Raw genomic sequence first — 21,088 nt, 5'->3', positions numbered from 1 at the left:
TCCCTGGAGTTTGAAGGAGAAAACTCTAACAATTTGTATTTGTAAAAAACCACATGTTTTGTTAAAAATATAACTTACCTACAACAATTATTTGCCAAGCTATGGAGCTTTAAATAAAACTGTAGTGATTTGAATTAGCTGTGGGGGACATTTTGTTTATTACCGTACAGGTTTGAGTCCATGGTACACGGATGTAGGAATAAAAACATTTTGTTGTCTATTTTCGCGGGGAAGTCCTATAGTTTATTCCCCGATCTTTGAAAAATCATAAATAATAAGTAATACAAAGCAGAAACAAGAATGTTTTTGGTAAAACGCAATTTGAAATGAAAAGCCCCACGAAATGTTTCACCGTGAATAAATTTCATTCATTCAAAAACTATGCCCGAACTCGGGATTTATTTTTTTACAAAAAAAATGAAATAAAGCCTGTCCAGAATTAAAACATGCTAAAAGCAGCACATACAACGGAGAGACTCAGCTGTCATGTAAATTAATCGTTTCAATAGTTTGTAAAAATTAAAAAAAAAATCGTAATCTGAGATGGGTGTCCGATATTTAACGTGGACAGGCTTTAGGAGAATTTTGAAAGCAAGTAAGCTATGATTTTTTTTGGGTGCTCTTTTTTTAAACCAATTTTGTGAAAAGTGTAGTAAAGTAACAGAATGCAAATTTTTTGAAGAAAAATGATGTCACAATCTACAGTCAAACAATCTAAAAATATAAATCAAATCAATCAATCAATCTTAAAATAATAATATGAACCGGAAAAAGTTTTCCACAAAATGTTCTGCCGATAAAAATTTTCACAAAGAAAATCCGAGAAAAAAAATCTTTGGCGAGAACGCTCAGCTCGACGAACTGAGGTGATGTCTGTGTGTACGTATGTATGTATGTGCTCACTTACTTGCCTTTAGATGATTTGCTCGTAAGTTGCAATCTATCAGAATTTCTGTCTCATTGTTTTCTTTTGAAAATTTATCAGATAGGACTGTGGGATCAGCAGTTTAGGCCAAGATACTGATTTTTGTAATCAGTATCGTGCCGTTAGGTGAGATAATCAGGGTTTTTGTATATGACAAAGTAATAAAAATTGAATCTAATTATTTTCGGTAAAAACAATTCTACCAAAGATTGCAAAAATCTGAGAGATCGTTTATCGGTTTCACATGGAACAGCTGTATGTTCTTATTGATAGGAAATCTAAGAAACCTTTCTATAGACAATTTAATTTATTCTGATTTCACTTTGTTCGCCATATTTTTAAAAAGTGGTATTAAAAAATTGCTAGATTGTGTAATCAAAGAACTGACATTTTTCAGATCACCCTGATTTAAATCTTGAGCAATCTCAACATCCCGAGACTACTTTTCAATTTACGTTTCTCTCTGTCCTCTCGTGTCCAGTGCAGTACCGATGCGTTTATGCCTTTGCAATCCAGTCCCAGAAACCCTCATGGGGCTCACCACACAGTACTCTACCGAAATCCCGAGTGGTATTTTTACAACGTTGTGCTTTCCATTTTCCGTTCGTATCATATTACACAGGTACCAACACTACGACCGCAGCAACACACCACACCGACAGACTGCTTTGACTCTCTGTTTCCTTGCCTTCGTCTTTGCCACTCACCTGTCCCTATCCCAAAGTTTTGGGTTCAGCCATCTGAATACGCAAGCTCTCCAGGTACCACAGACAAGAAACAGTGTTTCCTCGACGAAGGCGGCTTCGAGAAATGTCGCTTATGAACCTTGACGATGTTGGGGGCTGGGGCAACTCATTTTCATACTGGAAGAAATTCCTAAAAGTTTCTAATTCAAATTCCAAAATTCCGAATTCAAACAAAGAGACAGCACCCCGCATAAACGACATGTGTTGATTACCCACCGTGCGAAGTAATCACGAACCAGATGGCAAACGATAAATTGGACGAACCAACAAATCTTTGAATTATCCTACATGATAGTATCGCTACATATGGATTCTAATACAAAAATGGTGGCGTTATAATTATTTCCAATTAAAATTAGCATAAGCGATCAAAATACATCGAAATAACTTTCCATGATTGAGAATTCAAGTCATTTTTAACGCTGGAAAAATAAATTTCTGGTGTTGTTATTTCCACCAGTGTACTCTCACATTGTTTCTATGTCGGAATGATAATGAGTCTTATGGGAGTCGAGTCCTTGTCAATAGTTTTATTTCCAAACCACCTTACTTTTCATCAGAATGATTGATTATTCCCATCAACTGCAGTCACCATTTGAAAATGTGACGATGGTACCCGCTGAGCGCACTATTCCCAAACTACTGTACCATCCAAAGGCGACCGCGTCTGCTGCTTCAATCTCACCTGCGTAACTGGATCGCCGTGATTGTCTTCGTCGTCGTCGTCGTCGTGCCTGGAACGCATTTTACCTGTAAAGGTGTGCTGCACCCGAGATTCTTTCAATCCGTCGACCCAACCTGCTCCGATCGCCGGTGTGTTGGTGTTGTACTTCTTACCGATGCCTTGAGGTTGAGGTAAAATACAGTCTTTTTCCTTAAGCGAATACTTTGGAGAGCTATCGAAACAACACATGATCGCCGCACGATCCGGAGAGCGAGAGCGATCGAACCTGGCCGGGCTGTGGGGGTTCGCGCGACCATTTAGCGCTCTGTAGTCTTTAGTGCGAGTTTCCAAGTAAGACGGTGCGCAGGCGCGTCGGGTTTTTTCTCGATTTCCCACCCCACAGCTCCTCACAGATCATAGTCGCAGCTTCCGATTGTAGGTTTTCCTGCTGGAGCTTTTACTGTGGGTTATTGTTATCGTGATGTGGTTCTGAATTCGTTTTGGGGGAATTTTCGCGCCCATGTGAACATGGGAGGCATGTTTGTTTAGATGATCCGTTAGGCTCATCAAACGAAGAGAGGAATCTTCGAGTTTGAAGATCGATTGAGATCGATCCAATGAAAACATCCTCAACAAATGAAGAATTGTGCTCGGATCAAGTGAAACAGAAATAGTGGATCTGGATTGAGTTCGTGGTTGTATTGAACGGTTGATTGGATTTCGGGACGTGGATTATCGGATATCACCGAGGCGGACGAAATAAACAAAAGCAACATACGGAATCAGTGCTAGCTGTGGATTACTGATCGTGCTCGTGTGGCATTAAAAAAAGCCGTAAAAATAAAACCGTTCGTGTGACACGTTTCAAAAGTGGTGGATCGGCGCTACGCCGTTGCTGCCAGGGGGGTTATGAACCCAAGGGTCAACGGGCACAAGTCGTCGATCGACTGCGACGGCTGTTGTCGCGTGGTGTGACCAATCAGTTGTTTATATTAGCATTTATTGTTGCTCAACGCATTCGCGTTTGCAGAAGTGAGGAATTCAACAAGTATCGGTCAAAACACAGGAATATGTAAATCGTTCGTGATAATTCTTTGAAGTGCGAAAAAGTTACCCGAGGAAGAAGGCTGTATTGCGTCAGGCACATGTTAGTTTTTTCAAATTTCCTAGAAGTGGTGGTTCACGTCGCTTAACGTGGTTGAGGCTAGTCAAATTGAAAAATAAAATCTAGAAAGGGTGAATCATGAATTGCAAAAGAAGCTAGAATTTGACTACGGCCAGGGTTCCAAGCTGGTAATGTGGACAGTATGAAGGGATACAACACAAGTATAGCCGCAGCAAGCTGGCTGCTATCTTCAGTTCTGGTATTAAGTATACTGGCGAGTTCGTCCCACGCTCGAGAACGACCAGTCGGCTATGAGGCCTATCGAAATCGGCAGCAGCGACTTCAGATGGAGCGTGAAGCACAGCAGAAACGGCTGGAGGAGAAGAACTCTGAGTTCGTCAAAGGCAAAAGTAAGTTCCTATCAGCTCACCTTTTTTTACAAACAGAAGAATATTACGATTTTTTCAAAACAAACAAACAGCTCCGTATTTAGTTGATCGAACCTCGATACGGCGATAAACTTGTGCAAACAGTCTGCATACCTTGCACGGTTCACATAAGGCACACGTTCCTTCGAAATCAGGGAGAAAGATATACTTCTCCTCACTTATCATGCATTCCGCTTCGTGCCAGCCTGGCCAGTAAAATTCACAAACTTACCTCATATCTCGGAGTAAACAACCAAACAAACTCGTCGTTATTTTTATCAGCAAACATAGTTTTCCACGATTTCTTATTACGAAGGTAGACGACGAAGGGTAAACAGCAGCCCTTTTGAGCATACATAAAACCGTGAACATTTATTGAGCTTACTACCCGTTCGTATGAGACAAACAATCGATTGCGTTGATATCGCGATCCTCCGAGTAGAAACATAACCACCGAAGTGTGTTATCGATCACGTCCGATTGTAAAATAGGACAAACTTGAGAACGCTGAGCGGAGCCCTCGCGGGAACGGTCGGCGGTTGACGTGCGTCGTATGATTTGCTGATGTTGACAATGGAGCGATTGATTGGGCGAGACAGGCGATGGGAAATCACTTTGAATTGTTGTTACAGTTTGACGTATTCAAATTATTTTTTAATGCGAAAAGGTTTTTTTTCAATACTCGGAACAGTTCTGTGAAATTTGATAAGATTTTCGATAGTTTTATCTATGCCAATGGTAAACCATTTCATCTTTACTTATCTCAACCAAAGTTACTTTTTTAGCTCTGCAAGAACGATTACATTGTCCAATAACACCAAATGAAGGTATCGGACGTAGAACAAAAAGTATCCTTCTTCCCAAAAGCATCTCATAATTTCAAAACTGCCTGTAAGTAATTTCTCTAGCATTTGCTTTGCTTGCTAATATGTAGCAGTGCAACAATAAAAGTATGGGAGATTATTGTTTGCGTGTTTGTTCGATTGCAAACTTTAAGCTCGATGTCCTCACGCGTACTTTTGAACGCCGCGTGAAAAGACGCCACCTTATTGATTTTTAAACTGAACAAGATCAATTCCATTTATAATAGGCGCAATAACGAAAGAAGGCATTGGCACGCAATCCAGGAAAAATATTATTTATGGTTGTTCGTTTTCCCGGTTTGTGTGCGAGAGAAATGGTTGAGGGAAAAGTCTTAATTGTGGTGACGACTTTCATGGAAATTTCTACTTCTTACAACAAGTTGACGTTATCGAAACAACATTCAAAATAAAAAAAAAGGTTCAAGTTCTATTGCCGGTACACTTATGAAGGCTTTTAGCCACCACGCGTCCGCTTTTCTAAATCCACTTGGCCACCACATGTTCCTTCTCCACTAATTTTGGATATTCAATTGAACAAAACTTCATTCCTTTTGGTCCATCCATTTAAGTCTATCAGACAAAGTTATTACTTTTTTACTAAAAGTTGATGTTCAAAGATATAACCCAAACCGTATCCTTGCCCCCGCATAAACTGTATATAAAATTATGGTACTTATAACCAATAATCATAGACATATTTTCCACAGGCATATTTTATTTTTCATATTTTCCAATATTCCTCTGGTCATGTTATGTTCATGCATATATTTGAAGCACAGAAATAATTGCAATAATAAATGCATATTGCTGTTATTCTAAATTGAAATGAATTCAAACTTTACTTATTCGAACGGTTCAACAGTATTCAATTAAAAATCGAATGTTTCATTTCTTTTGTTTTTAAATTGCTGTTATTCTACATTTAAGGTCACTCCTGACAGAATCCAAGTTTCAAAGTGCTCGCGTTTTCGGGGGCACACCACTCGATACGGAAGCAACGCACAACTGTCATTTTTATTTTTTCACGCATGCTGTGACGCAGCAAAGCTGAATCAACAAAAATGACAGTTATCCACCGCCTCCGTATCGAGTGGTGTGCCCCCGAAAACGCGAGCACTTTGAAACTTGGATTCTATCAGGAGTAACCTTAACACCTAAAATCTTCTTGGGTACATCATAAACCGCTTCAAGTCTCATTTGAATAGTTTTGAATTATTCCACAGACAACACTTATGAATTTTGATTGTGGAGAACAGAAATAAAACATTGGAAAAACCATTTGATCACCTGTTTAAATCACAAGCTTTATTAGGTTATGCCATATTTAAAAAATAAGATGGGTGCTCTTTGTCATTAAGTTATTCTTTATCAAATTATGAAGCTCATAATCTGAACAGACTATCACATACGTGTTGCGCTCCCTGAACATATTAACAGACACAAATGTCTATTGCTATATTACTATATTAATATCTTGTGTTAGCAGTGCATAGCAATAAGCAAATACCCAAGATCAGTGTAGAAAAATGTCAATCCATGTCATGGAACTAATTTACTATTTTTTCCAACAGTAATTAACAATGCAAGATTTTTGATAAATTTGTAACGCTTGAAGGTTCCTAAAACTTTGTTTAAAATTGTTTAGCATATGAACGCGAAATTACAAAATGGAATATCATGACATTGATGTCACTTGACACGAAATTTTATGTGACACCGCAGGTTTCAGATTTAGAACAATGAACCATCAGACAAAGTCATTGGACCTTTTCAACGTTACAGTTTCGAATTATAACTATTGAAAAAAGCTATAAGTAAATTAGTCCCATGATACGAAATCATTTTCTTCCACTCTGAACAAAATAAACACTTAAAACTGGGGACGGGTTGTCAGGTCGGAAGCATTTCGAGTAATACGTTGTGCCGAAGGTCATCAAGCCGAATTCCAATTGGCCGAATTGATCGTGTGGCAGAAACGGTTTAGCCGAAAATATGATTTGGCCGAAAGCGACATTCCGCCGAAAGGCGCATTCTCCCAAATTGGTCATTCGGTCGAAAAAGTCGTTTGCACGAAACGGTCATTTGACCGAGAAAGTCGTTTGGCCGAATAGGTAATTTGGCCGAATATGCCGTTTGGCCAAAAATGACGTTTTATCCAACGGGTCATTTGGCCGAAAAAGCCGTTTTGTCTTTTGGCTGAAAATGTAATTTATTCGAGCGGGTCATTTGATCGAAAAGCAGCTCATTCGAAGCGAATTTGGTTCCTGCGACTTGATTATGACTGAATCTGGTCATAAATAAGTTGCAGCAATCTATTTGAAACGTGTGTGTTACTCGGGTGTTGTTAGGTCAGAAATGTCATTTGACCAAAAAGGTGGTATGGCTGAATTATTGTTAGGCCGAAAAAATCGTTTGGCCGAGAAGGTCATTAGGCTGTAAATGTAATTTGTTCGAACGAGTCATTTGGTCGAAAAAGGCATTATGCTGAACAGGACCTTTGTTCGGAAATGTTATACAACCGAACAAGTCATTTGGCCGAAAATGTCGTTTGGCCGAAAATTTCGCTTGGCCAAGAATGTCTTTTTGTCGCAAGGGTCATATAGCCAAAATGTCATTGGGCAAACAGAAATGTTTGGCCAAACAGGTCATATGGCTAAACAAGTCATTTAGCCGAAAATGTCGTTTGACTCAAAATTTAATTTCGCCGAACAGGTCATTTGGTCGAAAATATTGTTTGGCCAAAAGTGTCATTTAGCCGAACATGTCATATTGTTTTAAACGTCGTTTGGCCTTAATAAGTCTTATAACTGAAAATATCGTTTGGTCGAACAGGCCATTTGCAGATGTAGGCTGGTCCAGAAAGTTTCCGTGAGGGCATTACTCCGAATTAACTCAGGAAAAATTGTTGAATATATATTGTTGAATATCCACGAATAATTCTTTCAAATTTCGATTTGTTTTATAAATTCCTACAAAACAAATTCGGAGTTCTAAAAACAAACCTTCTGAATTCCTTTGATTTTTTTTTCAAACTTTTCCATGCGAAGTTCTTTGGAATTTCCATAGGAAATTCTTCGTAATTTCCTCAGGAATCTCTTCGTAATTTCCTCGAGAAACTCTTCGATTTTTTTCCAGGAAACTCTTGAAAATTCCCTCGAGAAACGCTTCCGAATTTCCTGAAGTAGTTCCTCGGGACATTTTCCGAAAATTACTCGGTGAAGTCTTTGGAATTTACTCAATAAACTATCCACAATTTGCTTGGCAAATTCTTCGGAACATCTTTCGAAACCCTTCGGAATTTTCTGGAGAAACGCTTTGAAATTCCCTGGGGAAAGTCTTTGGGTTTTTCTTTCAAAGGCTGTGGAATATCTTTGGAAAACCCTTCGGATTTTCCTTAAAAAACGCTTCAAAATTCCACGTGAAACTGCACGAAATTTCTTTGGGCATCGCTTCCGAATTTTTTCAGGAACCGTTTTGAATTTTTCTCGGGAAACTGCTCAGATTTTCCTCGAGATCGTTACGATATTTCCTCGGGAAACGCCTCAGAATTTCCTTAAAAAATGCATTGGAAATTTTTCGGAATTTTGGACCTGTGTGAGGAATTATAGACCAGCGGCGTGACAGATTTTGAACAGCGGTAAGCCGATAAAAAAATGTCTGCGGCGGTGTAACACCAAAAACTGTCGGCGGCAGCGCACACCTCTAGTATTTTGGTCGAAATAGTCGTTTGGTCGAAAAGGTTATTTTGTCGCACGTGTCATATGAGCATGATGTCATTTGCCCGAACAGGTCACATGGCCGAAAATATCGCTTTACCGAACAGGTCATTAGACCGAATAAGAAAGTTGCCGAAACTCAGCAGGTCATTTGGTCGAAAATGCCATTTGACCGAATGGGTTATAGCTGGAAATGTCGTTTGACCGAAAATGCCATTTGGCCGAAATGGTTGATTCTGAATAAAAGTACTCGACCAAACGTACTTGAATAATATTATGTTAGACTTTTTCCGACGGTTAAACGACATTTTCAACCGCATTGTCAGTTCGGTAAAATGGCATTTTCAGCCAAATAGCCCTTTTCATTTAGCTAAACGATCTTTTCGTTCAAATGACCAGTTCGGTAGAATGATATTTTCGGCCGTTGGTCCATTTTTGCTATATTGGTTTTGGCCTGATGATTTGTTTGGTCAAATGACATATTCGGCCAAACAACTTTCAGCCTAGTGTCCTTCGACACTCAATGGCTTTCGACCGAACGACTTTCACCCGAACGGTCCTTGCCCATTGAAATTGCGGGGAATAGAGCCGTCAACCATGCTGATGCTGTCCAGTTTCTCAGTTTTTCAGTTTCAGTTGTTTGCTAACAGTGAAACTATTTCAAAATATGTTGGTCGTTCTAAAGCAGACTCTTGGAGTTGGTCAAAGTACAACATAAACAGCAGTGCAATTGGTTTTGCCCAGAACCAACACAGATGCATCAAATTTTAATACCGCCTCGTACTAAGTGACAAGAGTGCGTAGCCACGGAGATCCAATTCCTTACGCCGTCTTTCTTAGTTCCTGCATATGGAGGCGCATGGTACTTTTGTGCTTTGGTGCATCAACTACTTGTGACTCGAATTGTTAAACAAATTCCATCAGATCTGTGATTTATAAAAATGTCAACATTTCGAATACTGCAGTCAGGAAATCATGGCAAGTATAACAACCGTGAAAGAATTGTGAGAATCTATCAGATGACGCCTGAGATCAAGCTGTTTGAATTGTCATACGTCAAATTATCGCATGCACACAGAAGCGCACATTTAAATTTTATGAGATGCAGTCTTTGTTTTCTAAGGGATCCAGGTCAAGCAGGATTTCGAAAGCTCAAGATGACATTCAGAAAATTCAAACTTGCTTTTATTGTGGACGCTTATCTATAGAATTATTATTATGGACGTTCGAAAGCTGCAAAATCAAACTTACACTCAGTATTGTTACACTTCTATGACGTTCGGAACTAGAAATAAACTATGTTTCCAAATGTCTGATAAGATAGGAAAATTATCTACACTTCGATGCATTGTTGTTTGCTCACATATCGAAATGCAGCCGCTTTTTGATTGCTTCAGTTGTAGACGTTTCGTTTGAATCTCATGACAGTCAACATCACGACACCAAATGCTACCACGCCGTACGAACTGGACACACTTCCCATTAGATCTACCTGATTAGGAAATGATTTATTACTGGTTGATTTATGGCCTCATCAAGCGAACATCACCATCCAGTGGCCTCTAGCGGACGGAATGACTAGTTTTTGGCTGTGAAATTCTGATCATTTCGAAGTGCTAAAATGTTCACATCGTCTCATAAACACCGTTCCGAACTGCATCCCAGAACGGTTTGTCTGTTTTTAGCGCAAGCCTATATCGGCAATAGCCACACAGCACTTCGAGAAAGGTTAATTCACTTGGTATTAATCATCGACTTCAGTGTTCCCCGTTTCCCCGGGTCGCCCCGCGCCTTACTTCCAAGACATCAAAGTCGAAAAATTCCTCCATACATTTTTCACCACCTTGAGAGGCGAACCTCCACGATACCAGAACGGACGGACACTCATCTCTTAAGTGGAAACCTACTCAGACCGTCGCAGTTGGGCACCATCATCAGCTTGAATGTTTAAGTTTCCTCGATCAGGACGTGTGTGGGGCTTCTATGCAAAAACAAGCTCTCTTACTGACCCTCCCCGGTCCCGAACATCACACGTTCGTCCACCTTTGGTGGCTGCCTCACCGCTGCGCTGCCATGTGCCACAAAACCAAAGAAACCGCACATCCAAGACGATAACGACCACGACAACGAACGGTGGACGCACGACGCAAACGAGAAACAAGATTTGAAGAAACGGCATTCCGAGGTCAACCGGCCGACCAGCTACGCGTGTTTGGGGTAATCGATTCTTCGGCGTCGTCGTCCGTTCGCGGTTTACGCGCTGTCCGTGTGTGCGTTATTTGTTTGTTTGTTTCGCGAAAAGCAAGTAAAGCACGTATTATGCCTGATTTGGGATCGCAAGCTAAATACAAAAATATGATGATTGAGGTCGCGCTGGATACAACAACAATTCGTCTCTTTTACTATGATTCATCCGATCTCTGTACGAAGGTGGTTGTTTGACAGCTTGAGTAGTTTCACAAGTCCTATCAAGACCAGCTATGAGCAACTTGATTGTTCGAGTGACCACTCGACTAACTCCTTTTTGAGTTGAGGCTTCGGTCAGAGACGGTTTACATTGCAGTGAGTCCAACAATATTCGTGGTTCAAAAACGACCCTGTGGTCACGAAGAAGGCGCACCATAAAAAAGAACAGCGCAAGGAATCCCAAACGGCATCTAGATAAAAACTAATAATAATGAGCCTTGCTCTGGTTCTGCACGCTCATTCGATCGGGTTGGGATCCTCCACCTTGCGTCCCATCGACCACTTCCCCAGCGATCGAACATAGCTGCAAGGATCCCGCTACAAATGAGGCAACAACCAAGCTCAAGCGCAGCACAAAGAAAGCCAAACAAAAGCTTCATTGTCGATATGAACCGACCAGGTCTTTGGTTTCGGCAGCCTCCGGGAACCGTTTCGAGTTTGGGTGCCTTGCACATCGGAGATCACGTCTACCCGATAGCTATTTTCGACTGAGCTCCCGCCTTCCTCCCGGTTCAGCACAGTTTGCGCAGGATCGCGCGCGCGGTTTTTGTTTTGCATCTTCATGACCAACCAGGCACCATTATTACGCGGGTTCTGATCCGACCCGTAGGTACCTCTCCCGCTCGCTCTGTACGTGCGAATCGTGCTTAATCATAAAGATTATGTTTCGTGTTTTTCATCCACGATCGCGGTTGTCGACGACGATGATCAACCGGCAATGTTCCAACAAATGCTGAGAAGGGGGCTCGGTACAAAATGCACTGCTTTTGGTTAAGGACACTATTTTTTAATTCTTCCATTCTCATTCTAATGAGACTTACTTTTGATCAAATTGGCAATATTAACGCTAATCAGTTTTTATTTACAATTATCTGACATATTTGGAACTGGCTTTAATTGTCTAATCTCGAAAATAATTCTCATCGTCTCTGATCTCTAGAATCAAAAATAGACAGATATCAATCGATCTGAAGTACTGAATCGAGAAAGATTCGTATTCAGAGTCTCATAATGTAAAAAGTCTCCAATCATGCTTTTTCTAAGATGCATTTCACCCCGCCCTTCTCCAATTCAAAATTTGCACATTTGAGTCGGACTGCACACAGCCGGCTTTGGGATTTGCGAATTGCCGGCCGCGCTACGCGAAGGCCCTCGCAAAGCAGAGATGCCAGATAAATTACAGGGACCGCGATGACGATGGCGTAGATTTTCGCCAGGGCTCTGGCGCTTTTGCTGCGTGCAAGTAGAATTGCTTCGAGGCGCTCCTTGCCAGCTTCGCCACGTAGATACGAAGATACAAATTGGACCAAACCAGAGGGGGATAGTTCTCGGAAATGAAAAAAAAAAACAAAGCAGGGACAGGGTTGTGGATGGCTTATTGTGTTTTGCACGAAATGGGGCACAGTGGAAAGAATCAGAGAGATATGAAAAATGGCTTCGAGGGTGATTCTTGGACGCCGATGATATCAAACGATGGGAGCCGGGTGCGTCACGACCCAAACATTTTCATTTTTTGGAATCGTAGCTTCGACAGGTTTCGGGCACAATACAAAAATAAAACCAGAAACAACAGCATCAGCGGTTGCCGGAGGTTTATTGGTGCTCTATTGGTGTAAAGAATCTTGACTCCAAATTATGCAAACGATAGGTCCAATTTAGAATGCTAATGAAAGAATGTTCCTCGATTGGTTAGCTATTAACGGGTTAGAGATTAATAAACCAAATAAGCGTAGATATATTGAGTGGAGTTTTTTTTGTGTTACTTAAGCGTAAATTATCACGTGTTATAATTTTGAGAATTAATTTATTTCTTGCACCATACAAAATAATGTTTTCTCCTAGCTTGCTATCAAGCTCTATTCAACTAAACCATGCAGATCGATGTTAATAGGACTGAATTTTCTTAGACTCAATTACAAACATCTCTATTGAAAAGTACAAAAAACATAGACGAATCTTGCTTTTGAGAGGTGGATTCCATTTGATCCATCTCGACTAAGATCGTGCGCATTGTAAAGCACACAAACTATCCAATTCTTCAACACATTGCTTTTACCAATCTAGCGCAACGACCTCCTCTTGCGCAATCCATTTTGCTTCAAACTAACATCGTCATCATTCCATCGGAATGGCTTCGAATATAATGTTGATCAGCAACTAGAAAATGTACAAAGTATAGGGTTCATCCCTTTCCAGTCCACCACCTTCAATAGCCTCCTCTATTCCGCAACCTGGCCGGAGTTCTATGGCATCACCTAGCTTCCAGCACCGATCACTCCACCCATCTGCCACACAACGTCCCAGGCCGAACAACGTAAATGCTTTTAAAACATAAATATAACGTTTGAAATATTAAAATCATTTCTCTGATGATCTTCACCTCCTCCGTGTCCAGCCCTTCGAGTTGGTTTTGGAGCTTTCTGCAGCATCATCAAGTCCCGCGTGTGTGCGGTTGCTTTGCTTGTTATTGATGTTCCGTTTCATAATCTCTTCTCTTCTGGACCCGCGGCGGGATCCCTCTCGCTCGGCTCGAAGACTCTCGACTCGATCGTACTCAACATATTTCCATCATCGTTGAGCCACGGTTTTCGGACAAGTGCACAAACACAACGAAGGGGGTTTTGTTTTGAAAATTGAACTACACCACCAATACCGATGGATAACACCGTTCGAAAGATTGAGGTCCATGTGATGGTTTGGTTCTTCGAATCGTGGAGTACCGTAGCTCGTACGGAGCACAGGTAACTTCGAGAGAACATTTGGACCCCTTGTTGAGGTGTTGGTTTCAAGTGTATGACGACAACGATTCTATAGTCTTTTTCATCCCAGGCTTCAGGCGATAAGTCTGTGCCTTTTCCTGGATCGCGGGTCGATCCTCTTGAGGCCAAAAGCATTATAACTAGAGAAGCAGCATACAAAAACAAGCAAGCAGGCACACAATTGGAAGGTAAATGTTACCTTTTTGCCGTCTGGTTCGAGGCTTCCACGAAACGGAGACTCTTGACTTTTGCGTTTTTGTTGTTTTGTTTTCCTCTTCGTAAAACAGACAATCCGCGCAAGAGAAAACGACGACAGCGAGGGCAGTGTATGTTTTGGAAATTATACACTTCTTCGGTACGGTGTTGAACCACTTTTCGGGAAATTACGCAGCGACGACGCGACCACGGAACGGTGGTGGGGAGGTGAGGTCCATAATAATAAGAGAAAAAAGTGTGAATTTGATACGAATAGGTTGCTCTAATTGCTGGCATTTGGTTGTTAATTTTGATTGGGGCCAAGGCGGAGACCACTGGAGCTAACCGCAAATGCCATAAATCTTCAATGCGACTCACTGCCATCAACAGTGATTTCGATGATTGTCGAGGCTGGAACCAGTGTTTCTGCTTCCATTCCACTGTGAAGAGCATTCACACATGCAGGTGATCAAAATATTTCCACATTTTTCACCTGAATTGCTTTTACAAATGTTCTGATGATTTGTGTACGGAGTGGTGAGCCTGTTTGTCTCTCAATTATGCAATTTTGAATTAAAACCCTGTTGATGCTACTTGCACTTTCTATCGGAACAAAAGCACTAAGAAACTTCATCGTCGGATTCCAAAGACAAATTAACCGATCTGTTTATTTTCACCATCTGGTTCACCATAGTCCATTTATTAGCCACTCTGAACTAATGCATCGTTCGATGATACGCGCAAGATAAGCGCCACTGTGAAAAGTAGACGCTAAGCTAGAACGGAAAGCAGCCGTGCGAGCGTAATTAGAGCCATTTGGTTAGCACGCTTACGGTCGGTGGTTTCAACGCTTCTGCTGTACAAATTGAACGTCACCGACTCGCTATCTAACTGTGGCTGCTCGAAGCACGAGGCCAAACTGTTAAACGAAGTAGAAAAATGTTATTATATTGTAATATTCGCTGCCATCAGATAGAGCTCAGATCGAGTGCAGTATAATCTTGATTGGTCAAGATGGAGCTGTTTCACGGCATTGCAAATCGAACCAGATTGGCGGATTTTGCGGCGACGTAGGCATTCCATAAATGCCGCCAATTAAACTCCTACTGAGATCCGCTAGTGCAGCAACCGCCGGTTGATGGAACAGAACGAGATCGGATCAATTTTCATAAACGGATACAGCTTGCTAGATTAGGCGATCAGTTTAAATGGGAGTTGGATTGATGCCGAACAATTTTATCTCGGTTTGTGCAATCTGCAGAAATTTAGTGAAGAATAGTTTAAAAACCGGTATAAAATGACTTCCGAAGCCGCTCTTTTCCTTTGAACGAGAAACAGTTTAATGTATATTAAAATGAATATTAGTTGAAATTTAGCTCTATTAGTTGACATGATCGAGCTATTTAAAAAAATGTTTTAGAATCACAATAATAAAGTTTTTATGTTCCATATATGCATGCCCATCACAATAAATGTCCATCTATGTCAATTATTGAAAAAAAATGCATTGATATTTCTCGGAACAAAATCATTTGCGCTTGAATGAGCAATTGGACTCTCGGAAGAATTGTAGCTAAAAATAATATGTGGTGGAAGCGCGAAAAACTAGTCATTACCGAGCTATTGACTTATTTGCATTCTCCTGGTTCAAAATTCTTCTCTTAGAACTTCTCTTAGTTTCTGCTTAGGTTTGCTACTCTACATGCCTATCCATTCCTATATTTCTTTGCATGGCTGTATTTCTAGAGGAAGATCGCTTCATTGCCAAATCCCTAGATGATCATCTGCGTGGCCTGCAACCACAGTCTCTTGGTTCTGAGGAATCCCAAGTTTAACAAGGCACTAACCGAGCCCTAGGACAGGACTAGAATGAACAATGATCGGCCAGTCTTCCGGCATCATTACCTTCCAAGTCACTGGTTTTGGATTAGTTCAGAAACCGTGTCTTCGTTCTTTCTTCGAAATTTGCTTTGACCGGTTCGGACTCTAGCCTTCAGATTGACTACGGTGGATTTGTTCCACCAGAGAAGCACAGAGTTGGTCGCTTGCTTGCCAAGTAACAATTATGGTTTTATAACGCTCTCGGATACAAGTCAAGACAAAATTTTCAAAACGACTTATCTGCTTTTGTAAACAAAGATTCAAACGACGATTTGACGAATCTGATAGCTCTCGCACGCAAACCAACACCACCGATAGGTAGGAGAAGGTTTCCGAAGGAAGGTTGTTGATGATGGTGTTGGTTTGCGTGGGAGAGCTATCAGATTCGTCAAATCGTCGTTTGAATCTTTGTTTACAAAAGCAGATAAGTCCTTTTGAAAATTTTGTCTTGAAGTATGCTACAAAACCACAATAAATCCATCGATGGTTCATGGTTCAACAGCAAGTTTGCCTTCATCCCAGAGCGCTCTGCAACCAAACGTCAAAGCCAGTTTCGATCTAAAAAGAAGTACGATAGTATTCGCAATTGAAGGAGTCCAGAGAGGGTCTAAGTAACCGCCTTTGCTTGTTTCGGTATCTTCTGACTTCTCGTCGGTGATTATTAGTACCCATCTGATTCCAGTCCTACAAACCTGTAACCCAATTTTGGTAGACTACGGCATTATAAAAAAATTGCTTGACTTATCTGTTTGCAATATGTGTGCTGCTGGGAGTGAAACTTTTAGAGAAACACTCTAATTAAACTGTGGGAAACTCGCGGAAAAAACTTCATGAAACTTTTGATTTGTCTCCCACTTGGTCTTCGAAAAAAAATCACATGAAAACACGAAACAGTTCAATTCTTTTAAAAATCCCAAAGAAACCCAGTTAAAAGTTTTTAAGGTATCTTATTCAGGAAATTCAAAATGATTTCACATAAAAAAATAGATAGAAGCGTCAAATGGTATAATGTTAAGAAGATTATTATGCATTAAAGGCAAAATAGTTCTTGTCAAGAAATCACATCACGTATCTTATCTTCGGGATAATAGGGATAATAGAATAGGGATCTTATTTTCACCACAATCGCCGACATAAAAAAACATATCACATTCTCCATAGCCTTTTTCTAGACACACACCTACATGAGGAGAAGGAATCCCATTCCTTTCGCCATATTTCGGACAGATGCTTTTTTGTTATAAAAGCAATTCATTACCTTATTGTGAAAAAAGTGCATACTTCTTAAGAAGGAATCACATTCACCTTTACCGTTGCCTTATCTCAAGCAAACGTCCGTCCCCGTTTCCCACTTCCCCTTCGCAGTGAAAAGTGAGCAATGGAGAGTAATATCTGAGATGCCTCACATCCTACACAGCAGCACGCGGAACATCTTTCAAATAGCTGTTTGTTCCTAATAAATTGCATTGAAGACACTGGCAATACATCGAGTCACATTAAAGCCTCTTTCAGTTTCAGAGACACACAATGTTTCACTTTCATTTCAGTGGCGTCACAATATGCAGTTTGGAATTAAATTCTGGGCAGGAGCCATGAATTGAATAACAAAACATGATATGGATTTGATTGATATAAGAGAGGCGAATGAACCACGAGTTACATCAGTTTTTGGGAAAACCATCCATCGCTCACACCGTGAAAATCGAAAGACTGCGGTGGGCCGGGCATGTAACCAGAATGACGGACAGTAATCCGGTGAAAATGGTTCTCGACAACGATCCGACGGGAACAAGAAGGCGAGGTGCACAGCGGGCAAGGTGGATCGATCAGGTGGAGGACGATTTGCGGACCCTCCTCAGACTGCGTGGTTGGCGCAGCCACTTTTTCAGTGACTTTTATGTATTGCAAAGGTCACTCCGGGCTTAGTCTGGTGATAAATGATATGAGAGATAAAAGAACAGGCTAAAATATCCAAAAATTTGCACTGAAATATCATTTTAATATCAAGATATGCTATTACTAAGAACAAACTAATAGCTCGTGATATCGATTACCACTTACGAATAGCATAACCTGATATCTGCATGATATTTCAGTGCAAAATTTTGATATTGTCGTCTGATATTTTATAGCAGAATAACACTTCGGTTCATTGCGGTCACGGCAATGTTTCTGATATACTGCAAAGCACTTTGGACTCAGCTGAGTAGTATTTTATTTTTAACAGTCCTCTACATTTTTTCGTCTAAGGTACAATGAAGATACAAAAAATTTTGTTGTTTATGTGTTGCAGGAAAATATCCAAATAGAATTGATTATGTGATGGTAATAAGAGAAGGTTGTAAACCTCAAGATCCATGGTTCGCTTCCCGGTTGGTGTTGTGTTTTTATTTTCATTGTAGCCGCAAGATGTTGCAAATAGGCTCCACCTTTTGCGTTTTTTGTGTTGTGTAACTGTGTAACTCAGACCTTTAGTAAGTCACACCGCAATTGTTGTTATTCACTGAGAAACAAGTGGTGCTGTTTGAGTAATTTTCACTTCTCGTTTCTCATCTCACATTTCTTACACCTCATTTTAAACTTTTCACAATCGTTTTGTTAAAACAACATTTTCGGCCATAAGACCTTTTCAACAAATATAATTTACGGGGACGGCCAAATGACTTTTCGGCCTAATAACCTGTTGGACCAAATGACATTATCGACCAAAAAACATTTTCGACTAAGGATATTTTCAGCCAAATGTCATTTTCGGCCAAATCAGCTGTTCGACCAAACGACATTTTCGGCCAAAAGACATTTCGGCCAAGGACATTTTCAGCCAAACGGAATTTTTGTCTAAATGACCTCAGCCAAACTACATTTTCGGCCAAATCACTTGTACGGGCAAACGAAATTTTTAGTCAAACAAAAAATTCGGTCAAATGACCTATTCGACCAAACGACTTTTTTGGCCAAATGATCTGTTGAGCCAAACGATATTTTCGACCAAAAGCTTTTTTCGGCCTCACGACATTTTCGACCAAACGAAAATTTCGGTCAAATTACTTGTTAGGACAAACGATCATTTCGGCCAAATGACCAGTTCAGAGGTATTACCCTTCAACCGTATGGGTAATGGGACTTTCGGCCGAACGACATTTTCGTTCAAACGGAATATTCGGTCAAATGACCTATTCAGCCAAACGACATATTCGGTCAAACCGATATTTTCGGCCAAAGACAAAGACAAACGGCATTTTCGGCCAAATGATCAGTTTAGCCAATCGACGAGGGGCAGTAGGCTCTGCTCGCGAACGGACGCGCTTTAAACTTCCTATCACAGTTTATTTTTTCTCGAATATTTTTTTTTATTGAAAAGTATCAGCTGGATGTGCTACGTTCTCCAAAGCGATTTACGCGTTAAATGATGAAGTGGTGCTAGTGCGGTATTGTTTCAATTCAATAAGGTTTCGAAAAAGTGTAATTAAAAGCATGACTGTGGCAACCAAAATGTTGCTTATTACGTTTCTTATGACTAAAACTAAATACGCGTTGGATTCTAAGAATCCGGAAGGTTGTTCATGGATCCATTATCCAATTAATAGTGGTAGCATAAACAGGCGGGACTTATGGTGAGCAAAAGTGACCTCGCACTGGTCATGAAATACCAGGCAGTCTGAAATAGGTCACTGGAGCTGCAGTAGAGCTAACACTTCCTAACTGCGTTTGGTCGAAATTAGTTTGTACGCACATACGGACGCAATGACCAGTTTAGTCAAACGAAAAAATCGGTCGAATGATCAATTCGACCAAACGACTTTTTTTTGGCTAAATGACCCTTCAACCGTTTGACGCTTTCGCCAAATAACATTTTAGGACAAACGCTCAATTCGGCCAAACAGAATTCGGCTAGATGACTTACGGCCTAACGTGTTGTTCGGCCAAGTGTCGTTTGACCTAATGGCTTTCGACCGAATGACTTCCGGCCAAACGACCTTTCCCCCAGTAGATGAATATGATGAATAATAAATAATGGCAATATTGGCTGTTTTTGTCAATGAGCCGATGAGTCGAGTTAGATGCATCCAAAATCGCTACAATGACAAAACCGTAATGACTAAAAATGTCTGACAATCGGTGCCCATTTCAAACATTCCATAGCAAATCCAAATGTCTAGTGATAGAAGGACTTCTATTGGAATCAAAATTGGACAATATAACGTACAACTAGTTGAAAATTTTTGAGAAATTATTTAATATTTTAAAAGAGGAAATGAGAGGAAATAATTGAGGAGGAAATTAGGAAATTTTATGGGAGAAACATGAGTTTTTGATAAAGTTCGTGAAGCAATCTTGGGGATAAGTTTTCTGTTATGTATTTACAAGAAAAACTTCATAGATGCTAGCAGCTTAGCAAAACGGTGATAATCAGATGAAAATCAGGGGAAAAAATAGATGAAACATTACATATAAATAAAAATACAAAACTTTGATAAAACATGTTGAGAAATTTTTAGGTCTTTAAATACAGAGAATCCTAGAACATCATTTATACATTATGAACGTGTACTATTCTTTGAAACAAGCTCGAAAGCAGATGCCAATAAATTTGAAAAATATTGCAGATATTTGCTGGCCGGAAATCCAAAGGAAGTATGGGTAAAAGTTCTGTATTGTCGCAAAGAAGTTATTAGACATGCTTTCAAAAGTTTACGGCAGGAGTGAAAAATTTAAACAGAAGTAAAGTTTCACATTTTGCTAAAGTAATCCCTAATATTGTTAATATTTAATTAAAAAGTTCTGAAAGCAGCAGTATGTTAATTATAATTATTTTACAATTTTCAATTATCTCTATTCAAAATGTGAATTGAAATTAAAAATTAAAAATGTTGTTATTTAAATCCAAATAATGTTCAACATTTGGAAACTCTTACGTTATAAATCGTGATTTAAATATTAACACTTTGCCGTTTCAATCGTGCACGGGTTTCCTTTCTATTCCTTCCCAATTAGAGAGCACGATTTCGCGTAGGGGATGATGCAGTAAAGTATCTACACAATATCACATTCGTTGAGATCTATATAAACTTTTTTATATTCACAACACAACAAAGATATTTATCAAAAAGCGTTTACATTTCAAAGATTATACATTTTTTTTGAATAATTTCCCACAATTATTGAAATTTACATGGTTTGAAACCCATCGAGTGATAAATGTAATAGTTGAAATTTCTGCAATTTTAAGATAGAATTGATGTCTTAAAAAACGTCCCACTCCACTCCCGTGTACTCTTGGGACGATTACCCAAGAATCGTGAGCACAGCTCTTCTCACCCATTCGAGTTCGTGCTTTCA

The 21,088-nt window shown here is 40.1% G+C and overlaps 1 protein-coding gene across 2 annotated transcripts in view; it reads left to right on the top strand.

Moving 5' to 3' along the window:
• The window catches only part of LOC134213154 (epidermal growth factor receptor), a 405,703-nt gene that overhangs the window by 333,162 nt on the left and 51,453 nt on the right, over positions 1-21,088 (top strand). Inside the window, exon 1 of one of the 2 annotated variants that reach the window (XM_062691810.1) lies at positions 2,657-3,850. The exons of the other annotated variant lie outside the window; for it this stretch is intronic. Coding sequence (XP_062547794.1) covers positions 3,643-3,850 — 208 coding nt within the window. The 5' untranslated portion in view covers positions 2,657-3,642. Of the gene's footprint in view, positions 1-2,656; positions 3,851-21,088 lie in introns of those variants that run through there. 2 annotated transcript variants of the gene reach the window in all.

This window comes from Armigeres subalbatus, chromosome 2 (assembly GCF_024139115.2).
Source record: "Armigeres subalbatus isolate Guangzhou_Male chromosome 2, GZ_Asu_2, whole genome shotgun sequence".
Taxonomy (NCBI): Eukaryota; Metazoa; Arthropoda; class Insecta; order Diptera; family Culicidae; genus Armigeres; species Armigeres subalbatus.
Note: the sequence above shows the minus strand (reverse complement) of the source record. Positions and strands in the feature narration are given on the sequence as shown.